Source organism: Gymnoscopelus braueri (genome assembly GCF_963280865.1).
Source record: "Gymnoscopelus braueri genome assembly, chromosome: 7".
Classification (NCBI taxonomy): Eukaryota; Metazoa; Chordata; class Actinopteri; order Myctophiformes; family Myctophidae; genus Gymnoscopelus; species Gymnoscopelus braueri.
The window spans coordinates 11,625,551-11,640,364 of NC_137608.1; the positions used below are offsets into that span (position 1 = coordinate 11,625,551).

Here is a 14,814-nt window from a genome sequence, read left to right on the forward strand (position 1 = left end):
GAGGTTTGTCGGGGGTGAGCAGACCGCTGGGGAGATCAGCCTGGTAGGAGAGAGGAGGTGGAGGACCAGGGGAGGAGAACTCCCGACCAACCCCGCCAGGAGTCCCTGGACCAGTGGAGAAGTCCGAAAACACACTGGATTGACTTGGATAAGGAGGGACTAGAAGAGACAGAAACAGAGAAAAGAAACCATGTAAACTTTTATTATTATTCAGTTTGAAAAGTCGCATCAATGATCGTATTTTGATCAGCAATCAACTATCTATCTATCGCACTTTGAATTGCCTTAAATGATTGCCTAGCAAGCATTCCTTTTATGGTCGGTATTAACTTACTGTTGGCAAGAACATACAGGCTACAAGAAAGATTAAATGATGATGCCAATTCACCGTTTTGGTAGCCCCAGCCTTTCCATGAATAAATCAGTTGAAATCAAACATTGCCAGACACAAATACAGAAATAACTAATTGTAAATGTAGGCTACAAAATTGGACCAAATCTTCTGTGATAAGAGTGTGTGTGTGTGTTGTTTGCTTTTGTTTTGTTTTTGCTGTTGTTTATACCTAATTCAATTTATCTTTTATTCTTACTCTTAATATTTGTTTATCCTGTTACCCACTAATTTTCTTGACTGTTTTGAGATACCTTGTTTATTTGCTTCAGTACATGCCTATATGACCTGTGAGTATGTAAAAAAAACAAAATTCAATAAACAGAACGTAAAAAAACAACAACAAAAACTGACAGGATTTAAAAAAGTGTGTTTTACCTGTCTGTGTGTGTGTGTGTGTGTGTGTGTGTGTGTGTGTGTGTGTGTGTGTGTGTGTGTGTGTGTGTGTGTGTGTGTGTGTGTGTGTGTGTGTGTCTTATTTTTTCACTCGAGATTAAATCAATTCTGAAACTCAAATATTTTGTCATTCTACGTGTCCATGTTCAGCTGTAATTATTCCCATGAGTGACACAGACTGACTGCAACGAGGAGAAATGAACTACGTTGCTTTGGGACTCGTGCTGGGACAGACTGGGGTGGGGGGTCGAGTCGAGTGGCGTGGCGTTAACTGCTGTCTGTTGTCTTTTTAAGTAGCGGTAGAGAGAGAGCAGCGTGAGTATGAGCTGTCAGATACAAAGGCTAATAAATGGTTATGAATATTTATTTTGTCTGCCCCCAAAAATAAATCCTCTCATCTCAGCCAGTTTGACAGCCCTGATCAGTAACAGGAGGAGTGGGCACCTCGATGTCTTTTTTGGTCCAAAATGTTAAAACAAATATTATTATTTACTTACTTAAGTAATGTTAAAGGGGAAATCCACCCATTTTCAATATTTAACTATGTCATTAATATAGCATAAAGGAGTTGTGTGGAAATAAGAAAAAATTTTAAAAAAAATTTACATTGCAAAAAAAATTAACATTGCAAAAAAATTAACATTGCAAATTACACCATGATGAGTCATCACAGTGTAATTTGCAATGTTAATTTTTTTGCAATGTGAAATTTTTTTGCAATGTTAATTTTTTTTTAAATTTTTTCTTATTTCCACACAACTCCTTTATGCTATATTAATGACATAGTTAAATATTGAAAATGGGTGGATTTCCCCTTTAAGTATACATGATACATGATTAGAACAGGATTGAACATTTCACAATTAAGGTCTAATATTTCTACAGTTGCCACAAAGGTTAATTTAAGTCTGATAATGATGTTGTTTTCATGTTTAAATCATGTAGACTTTACATTACTGTTTTAACATTTTGGTCAAAATAGAACATTTTACATTGAGGTGCCCACTCTACTTGTAGCCCCCTGATCTAACATTTGAACTGGAACAATATAAACTGGAATATGCACTGGAGACTGCAGGGTTTTTGTGTGTGTGTCTGCGCGCGCGCGTGCGTGTGTGTGTGTGTACGTGCGTATATGTGTGTGAGCATGTGCGCGTGTGTGTTGACGCCCAGTTGTGCAGACTGCAAGTCTGACCATCTTTTTCCTGATCCTACAGTGAGTCATCTTCCTGTATGGAAAATGTTTCTCATTGTACTTCAAACAACCAATTCTGTTATTTACAGGATGCCTAATATCCCATAAATCATTTTATACGCACATCTATCTATCTATTTAATTTCCATCTCTATCTCTTTCTATCCATCCATATCCTATAATGATGCCATGAGACATTTACTAAAAAAGGCCTAGATGGTGCAGAGCGAGTGAAATGTTTGTGGCTGCAAGAGTCAATACTTTTCAAGTGGTTCTTCGGAACCTAATGCATCGATTCATGCGTCGCTTGGATGAGTCTGTGAATAGCATCATTGTCAGTATACTGTAGTAAGCAACCCTGTGAAGAGCTGCACTAGATACTCCTCTAGCCTTAGGACACATTGGCCTAAAAGCCTGTATTTATAACTGTCACAAATGGCCCGTCTAACATGTTCATTTGGACAGTTTTTATTTATGTTTATTGTTGTATGCAGTGGTGTAAAGTACATTTACTCAAGTACTGTACTTAAGTACAATTTCGAGGTATCTTTACTTTACTGGAGTATTTCCAGTTTTCAGTACTTTTAATTCTACTCCACTACATCTCAGAGGCAAATATTGTACTTTTACTTTTCTACAATGATTTGAAAACTAGTTACTAGTTACTTTGTAGATTGATTATTATTACAAAACATACATTACAACCACTTGAGACCTATATAAATAGCATATAAAATAGCAGATCTACAAGCTCAAAATGCGTTGCATTGCGACATATTGTGAGCTTGTAGATCAGCTATTTTCAAAAGAAATGGGACATTCTGCATAATGAGTACTTTCTACTTTTGGTAATTTAACACAATTTTGTTTCCAATACATTTGTACTTTTACTCAATTTTGAATTCTGGACTTTTACTTGTAACAGAGTATGTCTGCATTGCAGTATTGGTACTTTTACTTAGTAAACTGTAAACTGAGTACTTTTTCCACCACTGGTTGTATGTAATTGTATGTTTTTCTATGGACCATGAGTCTGCAATAAAGACATTAATCCATCCATCGATCCTACCTTGTCCAGGGTATTCTTGACCGTTGTTGCCGTTGTTGGCCCCCGAGGCGCCCCCGCCTGGCAGGGAGGAGTACTGCATGGGGGAGGATCCAGAGGCCGAGTTGGAGGCCGGGTGGGAGGAGGAGAGCGAGGGGGAGGGGCCTAGGGACGCAATCATCTCCATGACGCTGGGTAGAATCATGTGACTGGGGCTGAGCGTGCGACAGCGCTTCAGCACCGGCCCGTCCGACTCCTCCTTGATGCCCAGGTCCGGTTTCACTGGAATGGGCCGCCAGCTGCACACCGGGTCTATGGAGATCTCCTCATACTCCGAACTACACACGCACACACACACACACACATTTAGAAACATAGTTAGTGATGGAAGAAGTACTAACATGAAATAGTCTGTCACAACAAGTACAAGTCCGGAATTCAAAATTTACTTGAGTAAAAGTACAAAAGTATTGGTATCAAAATTTACTTAAAGTACCAAAAGCAGAAAGTACTCATTATGCAGAGGGTCCCATTTCACAAGTTTTCAAATGTATAAAGATCCTATGAAAATAGCAGATCTACAAGCTCACAATGCCACATCACCAAAGCATATACAGGTATATAGGTCTGAAGCGGTTTCGTAAAGATGATCAAATTCTACAGTAAATGTACTTAGTTACTTTACACCACTGCATAGTCATTAGGCACATACAAGGACTAAGGAGAAGAGAATAATAATAAAGTCTTACTTTTGGACATAGATCAGGATTCCAAGCATGTACTGGTCCACTTCTAAACCTTCTAACAGAGCTGTCTTACTGCATATGCACAACACACACACACACACACACACACACACACACACACACACACACACACACACACACACACACACACACACACACACACACACACACACACACACACACACACACACAGAGGAAGTTAGCAAAACTTGTTTAACCACATGAACCCCAGCTTCCCTGTTCAGGTCATGATAGGTGAACAACATGAGGCAAAAATAGGTGAACATTTGGCAAAACTAGCAGATCTACAAGCTCTTTTATTATCTTTAGTTTTAAGCACTGTAACTTTTTTTATTTGTGTTACGTAAATAAATGTGTATACGTATTCTTATAAGATAATTGCTCATATTATGATAAATACCAAGGCGCTGTCTTGTGACGTTTAAGTGTGAGTGCATAGCTGAATGAATGTAACAATTATTGTGCCTGCTATGTAGTAGGCAAACATTAAACAACAATCTAGACCATCAAAGGAATTTCCTTTTTGCTTTGTAATGCTACCCTTCAGTTTGTTAGATGATTGTAAGCCAGCAATCCACTACCGAGTGGACTGCTGTTGCATTCAATTTTATTTCTCTGGTTAGATTCACCAACCTTTTTGTTTACACATGGAACAAGCACTGTTTAACGGTTTTGTGTGTGTATTTAAAACACGTTCATGTTTAAGTATTTCGTTCTTTTCAGTTCATGATCAGAACTTTGTACAAGGCCTGAAGTACGTAAATTAACGCTGAACGTCTTTTAAATGATAATGTCAAAGAAAACTAGAATTCAAACTAAACTGAAACTGGAAACGTAGCTTTAAAGAAATCTAAAATTAACTAAACTAAATGGAGAAAGAAAAACAGATATATATCTGTGTTCTGGGAGACGTACTTGCATACAGGACAGCGCCACGTCCCTCTCTCACAGTTCAACTGTAGGTACGACTCCAAGTCAAAACACTGGATGGAGAGAAGGCAGACAGACAGACAGGTAGGTCAGACAGACAGACAAGACAGATACTGTATTTACTGTGTTGATTCCTGGCTTAATCAGGTTGTAATATACCAGTTGACCTGGAGCGGTCACATGGATTATACCACCACTTTAAATGCTCTAATCTTAAATAACAACCGAAAATAGCGTATCTACAAGGTCTCAATGCATCGCAGGGCGACGCATTGAAGGCTTGTAGATCGGCTATTTTTGAGGCGCAACATGCTTCCATAGAAGACATGCTGACTTCTATGGAATCCAAACAGTGGCGACTGTTTACTTTAACTTACGTGGTCATAATATGGAAATATTGATCATAAATGGAGCAGGGTATAATTACTGCATTTTTACAAACATTTTTACTAACGTGTATTGTCTTAATCAGAGGAGGATCCAATTATTTAGTGTAAACACAATGCAGTCACGTATCGTTGCTGTCAGGCAGAAACCTCCTACCTCCATATTTCAAATGTTTAAGTTTTTTTTGTAAATGAATTATTTTGTAATTCATTTACAAAAATCCCTACTTCATCATATAAAATCATTAAAATGTCACACAAAAGTAACAAAAATAGCCGATCTACAAGCTCATATAGATCTTCTGCTTTTCAATTTGAATCCTGAAAAGCAACAGTTTTGGACATATGAGGCGTCCCGTCCCCCAACAGGTACGATATTATACATATGATGATTATTATTATTGTTGTTGTTGGTCTGACCTGTATGTGTCGACAGTCGTGACCCCGTGCGGGAAGCTGGATGCGTCGGAACGTGATTGGACATTTGAGAGACACACGGATAGCCGTTTGTTCGACACCGTCCTCTCCGTTCATCCCAGGGGTCCCTGGAATGGTCCCACTGCTGAAGTTACGCTTTACTGAACACACAGAGAGAGAGAGAGAGAACAGGTTAGTTAATGAAAACACAGTTCTGTGTGTTCAGCGAAGAGGTGAATTAATGGTAACTTACTCTTGGTGACACAGTGCTCTGCAGGCAGCAGTCGTTTCTTCATCAGACCTTGGAGGACAGACCGGACCGACGGACGATGGACCAACTGAAGAACAAACAGATGGGACTGGACAGACAGACAGACATGTACAGACAGACAGTCAGAATCATATTTACATAATACAGTATATAGTTTGTGTTATGTATGTCAACAAGACAGTAAGGTAAACATATATAGTCTGTGTACGTGTGTGCGCAGTGGTGGAAGAAGTATTCAGATATTTAACCCATTTAGACCCGAGGCCGATTCTAAAAACGCCTTCTAAATCCTGACCTGAAACTTCAAATATTTATTAAAAAAATACAACAAATGTATGTTGCTATATACTGTACCAAAAAGGGGTTCCAGTCCTGAAAGGTATAGTTACAAATAGGGGTTCACGCCCAAAATGGTAAAAGTAGCAATACCACAATACAAAAATACTCTGTTACAACTAAAAGGCCTGTGTTCAAAATGTTACTTGAGTAAAAGTACAAAAGTATTGGCATCAAAATATACTTAAAGTACCAACATGTTTGAAAATAGCAGATCTACAAGCTCACATTGAGAGCTTGTAGATCGGCTATTTTCGCTGCGGAACATGCTTCCATAGAAGAAATGTGTGTGTGTGTGTGTGTGTGTGTGTGTTTGTGTGTGTGAGAGAGAGCGTTTGTGTGCATATACTTACACAGCAGCAGGCGGTGACAGTGATCTGTATTGTGTTTCTTCCAGGCTGACAGACCTGCTTCAGGTACAGTGGTTTATGAGACGTCTTATTATCTCCTCTCTCTATGGTCAACGGAGTCGCATTAACACTGACCTGGAGTCAGCAGAACAGGACAAAGAGAGAGAGAGAGAGAGGGGGCTGTGTGAGTCAATGAACATTATATAACTCCAGTCTGTTTGGTAACAGCCGTGTGTGTGTGTGTGTGTGTGTGTGTGTGTGTGTGTGTGTGTGTGTGTGTGTGTGTGTGTGTGTGTGTGTGTCCATTATTCATCGAAAATTTAATAATAATCACTATGAAAATAATCGATAGTTGCAGCCCTAGAGTGTGTGGGTGTATGTGTGTGTGTGTGTGTGTGTGTGTGTGTGTGTGTGTGTGTGTGTGTGTTAGGGGTGCAACAGTTAAATCGAACTAATAATAAAATAATTTGATTAATAATCAAAAAAGTGTGTTAGTTAACCTGGACAGAAGCCGGCCAGTTAGTGTTCATCTGTCGGTCCTCATGGTGGTAGCATTTAAACTGGAGCTCCAAGTCTGGCCTGAAAGAGAGAGAGACAGACAGTCAGTCAGTCAGTACGGCACACAGGAAAACCTACACAGACAGTTCTAAAGATGTATTAATAAATAAAATACAGCTTTAAGCATTGAAGACAAAGCACTGTGTGTGTGTGTGTGTGTGTGTGTGTGTGTGTGTGTGTGTGTGTGTGTGTGTGTGTGTGTGTGTGTGTGTGTGTGTGTGTGTGTGTGTGTGTGTGTGTGTGTGTGTGTGTGTGTGTGTGTGTGTGTGTGTGTGTGTGTGTGAGTGAGCATAATAACTATAGAATGGAATGGTGGATTTTCATGAAACCAGGAAGGAATGATCAGTATTTCAGTACATGAAGTTTATATGGGAGTGTGTGTGTACTGTGTGTGTGTGTGTGTATAGTGTATATAATGTATATAATATGTAAAGGGTGGTGTGGACTGTGGACAGCCCAGCGCATCGTAAAGAGGGGAGCTTCCCTCCCTTCAGGGAATACATGAGAAAACGTTGTGCAGCCAAGGCTGAGTGAATCATCAAGGTCATTCATCACCCCACAGCCACAAACTGTTCATACCGTATGCTGCAACCACAGCCAGGCAAGCAACATACCGGGATATCAAGAGCCATCGCACCAATCAGACTTCTGAATAGTTTTCACCAGATAACCATCAGACTGCTGAACAAGCGCTGAGACCTGTCACCATGACGTATTGCCACTCAACCATGAAACTGTGCTTTTATACACGATGCTCCGTTTAGTTTTTCATATATTTATGCCAACACATTGCCTGCCAAGAACGCACATATGCGTCCTTTAAAAAGACAATTCATGTTTTCAGTGATTACGCTAGAGGGTGCTCTTGGGCAACATATGAATGCTCCCTTGACTGCGAGAGAATCATTGAAGCAGAAATGAGGCCGTCCCAAAAGAAAAACTCCATTGACTCCCATGTTATGACATTTAGAAAAACACATCTGGCTCGGATTTCTTATTTTTTTGATGAAAACGAGCCATATTCAACTGCCGATTACAACAGAATGGACGAACGCGGTAAAAATGTTTCTGCTCCAGTGGATAGACGAGACTTTCCCTCCCCCAGACAGCTTTGTTTACATCCGTGTTCACATCGTGGCTTTCCGTGGGTCTCCGTGGATCTTCAAAATAAGGTAGAAACGCTGGCAAGGCGGATTAATTAATTAATTAATTCCTGGCAGTCAATGTGTTAACCATGCAGGCATGCACATGACACTCTGATTGTATATTATATAACTGCTGCTATTTTTATATTGTTGCTGTCGGGTAGAAACCTTGTATCTCCATATAACTTTATGTTTTCTTTGTAAATTACTTACTTCGTACAACTACAAGTGTCACACAAAAGTAGCAAAAGTAGCCGATCTACAAGATCGCGAATTTTTTTTAGCTTGTACATCCATTTTTGAATTTCAACAGTTTTGGACATATGAGGTTTCCACCCGACAGCATTGATATGCTGGATGTGTTTTCCACCTACACAAGAAGCATTTCTGCCTTCCCTAGTGGCACCTATCCATTGCAATTGTTTTGTAATCATGCACCTTGTGAAAATTGGACTTTGTATATTTGATTTGTCTGTGCCTTCCTGTTATTTGATCTGTGCTGTAATAGGTGTTCCTTTCCTCTCTGTTCTCTCTTCCCTATTCTAACTCTTCCTGTAACTGCCAAGTTGAGAGCTTGCACAAAAAAAATGAATGATTTCACCCACTCTTTCACAGCTGTAATCGTGACAATAAAGTTGACTCGGGAGTCTACTGATTCTGAATAAATGTCCGGGGAGCCTGAGGCGTCCTTGAGGGGGGTTCCAGGTCAGGAGGTCCCCAGCAGAATGAGGAACAGTTTAACCAACTTTAACCCCATTATATTTAAGATGTTCGAAAATAGCTCATCTGCAAGCTCACAACGTGTGATTTTTCTTGGGAAATATCTTGGAAGGATTGTGAAGAATTCTGAATGGCTGACAACGCAAATCGTCTCTTATGGGGGTCCCTGGCACAAAATGTTTTGTACCAGGGACCCCCATACAAGATTTTTGTTGTTAAAATGTTCATGTTCAAAGAAAAATCCCCAATATTTTTTTTAAATAGCAGATCTACAAGCTCAACATGTCACAATGTGACGCATTGTTAGCTTGTAGATCTGCTATTTTCAAATAGCTGATGTCAAGTGGTAAAACTTGTTTTCATAGACCTGGCTGCTTGTTTCTCTTGCAAAATCTGGCAACACACTGATTACCTGCATTACAACTGCAGCCTACTAGGGAGGAAGTGGACAAATATTGAATGAAGTAGCAGAAAAGGGCAATGGCGCCGCCCGGAGAAGGGTCAAGAATAAGGTGAATAGAGTACATATAATGTGTTGTCTGTGTAGTACCTTAATATAAGAGTCTTGTAGACAGAGTCTCGGAGTTGGAAGACGTGGTTGCTAACAGCCAGGTTGTGTTCCAGTCTGAAGGGTTCTAATACAACGCCGTCGCGCACGGGGAAGGTCAGCCGCAGGTCGTCGCTTGGGTTACCTGTTAACAAACCAGGAAGTCAACAAAAGTTGTTTCAACATTATTGTCTCATGTCTCGTTTGGATGGATACATTTTATCACCTTGGTACCTAGTTAGTAGTGATGGGTCGGTCATGATCGATTCGTTCATAAGAATTAGTTATTTGCCGTGAACGAACCCGTTTACTTCTCGAAACTGTTATGTTCACAATTTCGTTCATGCCCTCGCACACAGGACAGACAGACCACCAGACAAGACAGCTGTGTGGTAGAGTTTTTCACTAGACATGCATGCGTATTGCTATTTGAATTGAAATAAAGGTAGCCTACTCTTCCTGGACAAGACAGATAGTGTTAGCACCACATTTAAATATCAAAAGAAATAAATATGCATGGTTTTGGTCCTAGACAAAGGACAGATAGCTACTGGTCAATAAACACGTTTTAGTTTGAATAGAAGATGCAAATAAATAGTATGCTACAGCTACTATTCATGAACTACATTAAGTTAAAGACATGGTTGGAAATCGATAGTCATATGAGTGTACTGCCTTAGGCTGCTTTGAAATAAAATATTGCATTTGTGGAAATAATTATCGACTAATAAAAATAACTTCACATTATACATTGTAGTTATCTATTACTTCTACACATTATTATATTACAAAGAAGATAGTGCATTTAGATGGTGAATGACAGTGCTGTTTTTCTGTGCAGACAGTACAGTCATGTCAGTGGGATCAGATGCACACAGTTGCATGCATATAGTAGCCCACACGCTCCGCCGGGATCGGAAGCGCTACTGAACGAGAAAGTGAACGAATCATTTGAACGAATCATTGCCGTGAACGAAATCGTTCGTTCACTGAAATGAACGTTTTTTGCCCCCACTAGTGTGTGTGTGTGTGTGTGTGTGTGTGTGTGTGTGTGTGTGTGTGTGTGTGTGTGTGTGTGTGTGTGTGTACCTACCAGTAGGAGGGGGAGGCACCAGGTTGGCCATATTTGGCTTGATGTCTGGCAGGAAGGAAGAAGGCGTCGGCTTCACGTCACTGTTAGGCGACATGTAGGGCGGTGCCATGGAACTTCCCGGGGTGATGGGAGGTGTCGGGTTACCAGGGAGAGGAGAGCTGGGGTAACCTGGCAACACTCGACCGGGCTGAGAGAGAGAGAGAGAGAGAGAGAGAGAGAGAGAGCAATGTTAAAGGGTAACCAAACCCCAGACCTGTGTGGAAAGCAGGGCACTGAACTGGTCATCTGTTATTGGCTGGTGCCAGTACCAGGTGGTTGTTGTGTTCTAGAACAGTGCTTCTCAACCTTTGCAGGCTGCGACCCCCCAAAATAATCATATTTGAACTGGGGACCCCCCCAAAATAATCATATTTGAACTGGGGACCCCCCCAAAATAATCATATTTGAACTGGGGACCCCCCCAAAATAATCATCATATTTGAACTGGGGACCCCCCCAAAATAATCATATTTGAACTGGGGACCCCCAAAAATAGGAACCCCCCCCCAAAAGAATAATATTTTAACTGGGGACCCTTTACCCAGGGATTACATTTAGTTTGACTCGGTTCCACAGATAAATAGTGAAAATAGCCGATCTACGCTCAGAATGCCTCACAAACATAAAACTGAACACACACACACACACACACAAACAGTGTCTCACCCCACTTGGTTGGTTGAAGTTGTTGTAGGCTCCAGTTTGCCCCCCTGCAGACAGCGGATTTAAAGTGCCACCTTGCCCATTAAACTGCTCCTGCTACACACACACACACACACACACACACACACCAGGGATTAAAGCAAAACAAAATCTCACGACTGAATAAGTTGTATTGGGGTAACAACAGAGTTGTCATTTCTATTCTACTCTATTCTACATTTACCTTGTAGTACTGCGAGCTGGGAGGGCCCGAGGGGTTGTATTGTGGGAGGGGCATCTTGTGGCTCTGGTAGGAAGGGGAGGAGCCAGAGCGCTGGGGGGCGGGGCCTGGGCCACCAGGACCTACAGAAGGAGAGAAGGACATGTCCAGTTCATCCCCAGCATCTATGTATGGGGGGGAGGGGGACATTAGCCAAAAATAGCCAATATTTGGTGTAGATGGATAAAGTGGTCCAAGTACAGAGCCAAACTCAGGTTCAGTCTACCAAGTCTACAAGGTTTAAGTGGTTAATAGAAGACCAAACATTGGTACTAGTAGACCAATGCAGATAGCATTTATAAAAAGGCAAGGCAGCAGCTCTATCTTCTCAGGAAACGGAGAGGTTTCAATGCTAGTAAACACACCCTGACCATGGTCTACAGGTCAGTGGATATTATAAATAAGAACATTTTTAAATAACCCTACCACACAATCCCTGTAGCCCATGATCACCGTTGCTGTTACGGGAATGCATTTTATATTGTGTTTTATTGCTTTAGTTTTTATTGTTTGTATGCTGGATGCCAGTGTGGCAAATTTCCCCTTTATATACAATTTTATGGACAATAAAGTTGTATTTATCTTCATCTTTAGTACTGTATATCACACTGACAAACAGAGACACAGGCAGCCAGCCAGATAGACGGACCTGTGTGGTACTGCAGGTTGTACGGGCCGGGTCCTGGGTGGTTGGGACCAGCAGAACCTGGCATTGAACCCTGGGGACCAACAGAACCTGGACCTGGACCATACTGCTGAGCCATCCCTGGAAAAGACTGATAGGGGAGTGAGGAAGAGAGAGGAGGAAAATGAGTTAAAGACAGGATATGTATTAATAGATGATGTATTTAGGAATGCACAATTAAATTGGTCATCATATCGGCATCGGCAATATCAAACCTAAAAATACAATATCGATAGCAAAATAATACATCGGGTTTAGACAAGATTTTAGTCGACTAAATCTGCAGTTGATTTAGTCGACAAAAAAATAATTTTGGCGGTGCCTTGATGGCATCGAAATGATTTACACTTGGCTGCGTGCCGAAAATAGCCGATCTACAAGCTCTCAAAGTTGTGAGCTTGTAGATCAACTATTTTCGGTCTATGACAGTATGACACCCGCGTGCACCCATGATGTCTTTTAGTTCTACTGAATCTCTTCTCCACTAGCCCTTCCCAAACATTTAGTCAAGCTTTTATTTGTTGACGAAATTGTCAGTATATTTAGTCATAGTTTTAATCATCATAGCTTAGTTCTTATTACGTTTTTATTTCGTTTTCGGCAGTGAAAAAAGGTAGTCAACAGAAATTTTTCGTCATAGTTTTAGTCTACGAAATCAACACTGAGTGCTACAGTCAGACATTAAGCTAAAAGGATAACACAAAAGTCCCGGGACTTGTTTCCATTATGGTCCTATATGGTATAAGGTAAACCCTACTAGTAAACTTGTATTGCAATATCGATATTGGTCGATTTGATTTCGGCCCAAAAAAAAAAATATCAATAGGAGTCCAGCGTTAAGTGTTACCTCTGAGTTGTAGGGTCGTTTGAGGCCCTGTGGGGGCCGCAAGGGGCCTTGCTGGGGTCCAGGGCCGTAGTTGGGGTGCTGGGCCATTCTCTGGCCTCCCCCACCGGGGCCTCCGTACATGGGGCCCATGGAGGGGGGGCCCCTACTCCCGGGGCTGGGGCCCATGCCTCCTGGACCCATGCCAGGATGTCCCCGAGGGCCAGCGTGGGCCATGAACTGTTGGTTGTAGCCACCGGGTCCACCCATCTGGAAGGAACAGAGATGTAAAACAAATGCACACACGCAAAAGAAAAAAAACACAGAGAGACAAACAGACACACAAGGAACAAACTAAAACAACTAGCCAGGCAAATGTATTTTTGTTTAACGAAGACAATAGCAGATCTACAAGCTCATAGAGCTTGTATATCTGCTATTTTTGAATAGCCAAAGAAATCTTAAAATGACACACAGATGGGTGTCATTTTTTGCTATGGGTTAATAGCATAATTTTGAATGGACTATTTTCACAATATTTGCCTCTTTCTTAGGTAATTTGGGCTTTTTTATATATAGTATATTTTGTTGATTACTTTTCACGCAGTAGCCTAATTGGCTGTTTTTCCCCACTTCATTTTAGAGGTCCTTAAATTGTCACTTTAGAAATGTGCAGATACCTTGTATACACTTATACTGTATGTTGGTTTGTTTACTGTTTAAGCAAATTATCTGGGGACCCCCCAAAAATTCTTTGGGGACCCACAGTTTGAGAACCACTGCTCTATCCGGTGACTGTAAGCTTCCTAATTCACCACTCACCTGTCCATAGTTCATGTCCTGGTTGTGTTTCTCCTGGATGGCGGCGACTGTTGCCGTGGCTGTAGCGGTCGCCGTGGCAGCTGCTGCCGCGGCGACCGCTGCAGCTGCTGCTGCCTGGGTGAAGTCGCCACGGTTACCGACTCCACTGGACTGGTAACTGTCAACACAAAACAATCAATCAATCAATCAATTTATCCATCTAACATGCCACCCCTCCTAGGGCTGTTACAATTATTACATCATCGCCTAGTCGCAATTATTTTTGCATAATCGTTTCCTTCATGTAGAAAAAATTTCATGTATTTTCAAACATTGTCAAAAATAGTGGAAACAGATCTACAAGCTGCTTGTACATCAGCTATTTCCACAACTAATGTATTTTTTTTAAGTATAAAGTTATAAACCCATTTAGACCTGAGGTCTAAATAGAAAGTATGTTGCTATATCAGTGGTGCTCAAACTTTTTCATGTCAAGGACCCCCAAAATTATATGTATTTGGCCGTGGACCCGCATTTCAAATATTTTGTAATAGGGACCCCAAGAAGCAAAGATTTGAGTAAAAGATTTTCCCTTTAAAAAGGGATCTACAATCTAATCTAAAATGTCATAATCGTGAAAGCCCTAACCCCCTCCTCCCTGCCATCATCTTTCTCTCTCTATTTATCTATTTGTCTGTCATTAAATGCTTCGATGAATTGAGTACAAAGGACCCCAATGGAAACAAGCCTTAAGGTCGTAACACACGGCAAGCGGTTGACGCTGGCGTTACCGCTCGGATCAGCGGTGACCGCGCCGCGATCATTGTTGTTTTGTCCTCCTGCGCGGTGCGGTGAAAACATAATCTCACCACAATCCAGCTCTTGCCGCCCGTGCGCGCGTGCAAAAACAAGCACGCGCGCGAAAGTTCCACGGGACCACTCCCGCTCGCCTCACCGCCCCTCAACTTCTCCGCGCATTCCAAATAATCGCCCGCCT

At 41.4% G+C, this 14,814-nt stretch overlaps 1 protein-coding gene across 2 annotated transcripts in view; it reads right to left on the reverse strand.

Moving 5' to 3' along the window:
- zmiz2 (zinc finger, MIZ-type containing 2) overlaps positions 1-14,814 on the reverse strand; it is a 35,176-nt gene that overhangs the window by 1,250 nt on the left and 19,112 nt on the right. Inside the window, exons 5-19 of one of the 2 annotated variants that reach the window (XM_080433850.1) lie at positions 13,839-13,995; positions 13,041-13,286; positions 12,158-12,284; positions 11,473-11,591; positions 11,253-11,345; positions 10,548-10,734; positions 9,458-9,599; positions 6,985-7,063; positions 6,488-6,619; positions 5,781-5,886; positions 5,531-5,688; positions 4,710-4,777; positions 3,777-3,845; positions 3,052-3,365; positions 1-159 (exon numbers count right to left, since the gene is read on the reverse strand). The exon at positions 1-159 is cut by the window's left edge and continues 11 nt beyond it. In XM_080433850.1, coding sequence (XP_080289976.1) covers positions 1-159; positions 3,052-3,365; positions 3,777-3,845; positions 4,710-4,777; positions 5,531-5,688; positions 5,781-5,886; positions 6,488-6,619; positions 6,985-7,063; positions 9,458-9,599; positions 10,548-10,734; positions 11,253-11,345; positions 11,473-11,591; positions 12,158-12,284; positions 13,041-13,286; positions 13,839-13,995 — 2,156 coding nt within the window. Of the gene's footprint in view, positions 160-3,051; positions 3,366-3,776; positions 3,846-4,709; positions 4,778-5,530; positions 5,689-5,780; positions 5,887-6,487; positions 6,620-6,984; positions 7,064-9,457; positions 9,600-10,547; positions 10,735-11,252; positions 11,346-11,466; positions 11,592-12,157; positions 12,285-13,040; positions 13,287-13,838; positions 13,996-14,814 lie in introns of both variants that reach the window. The other variant, XM_080433849.1, reaches the window with a different exon arrangement.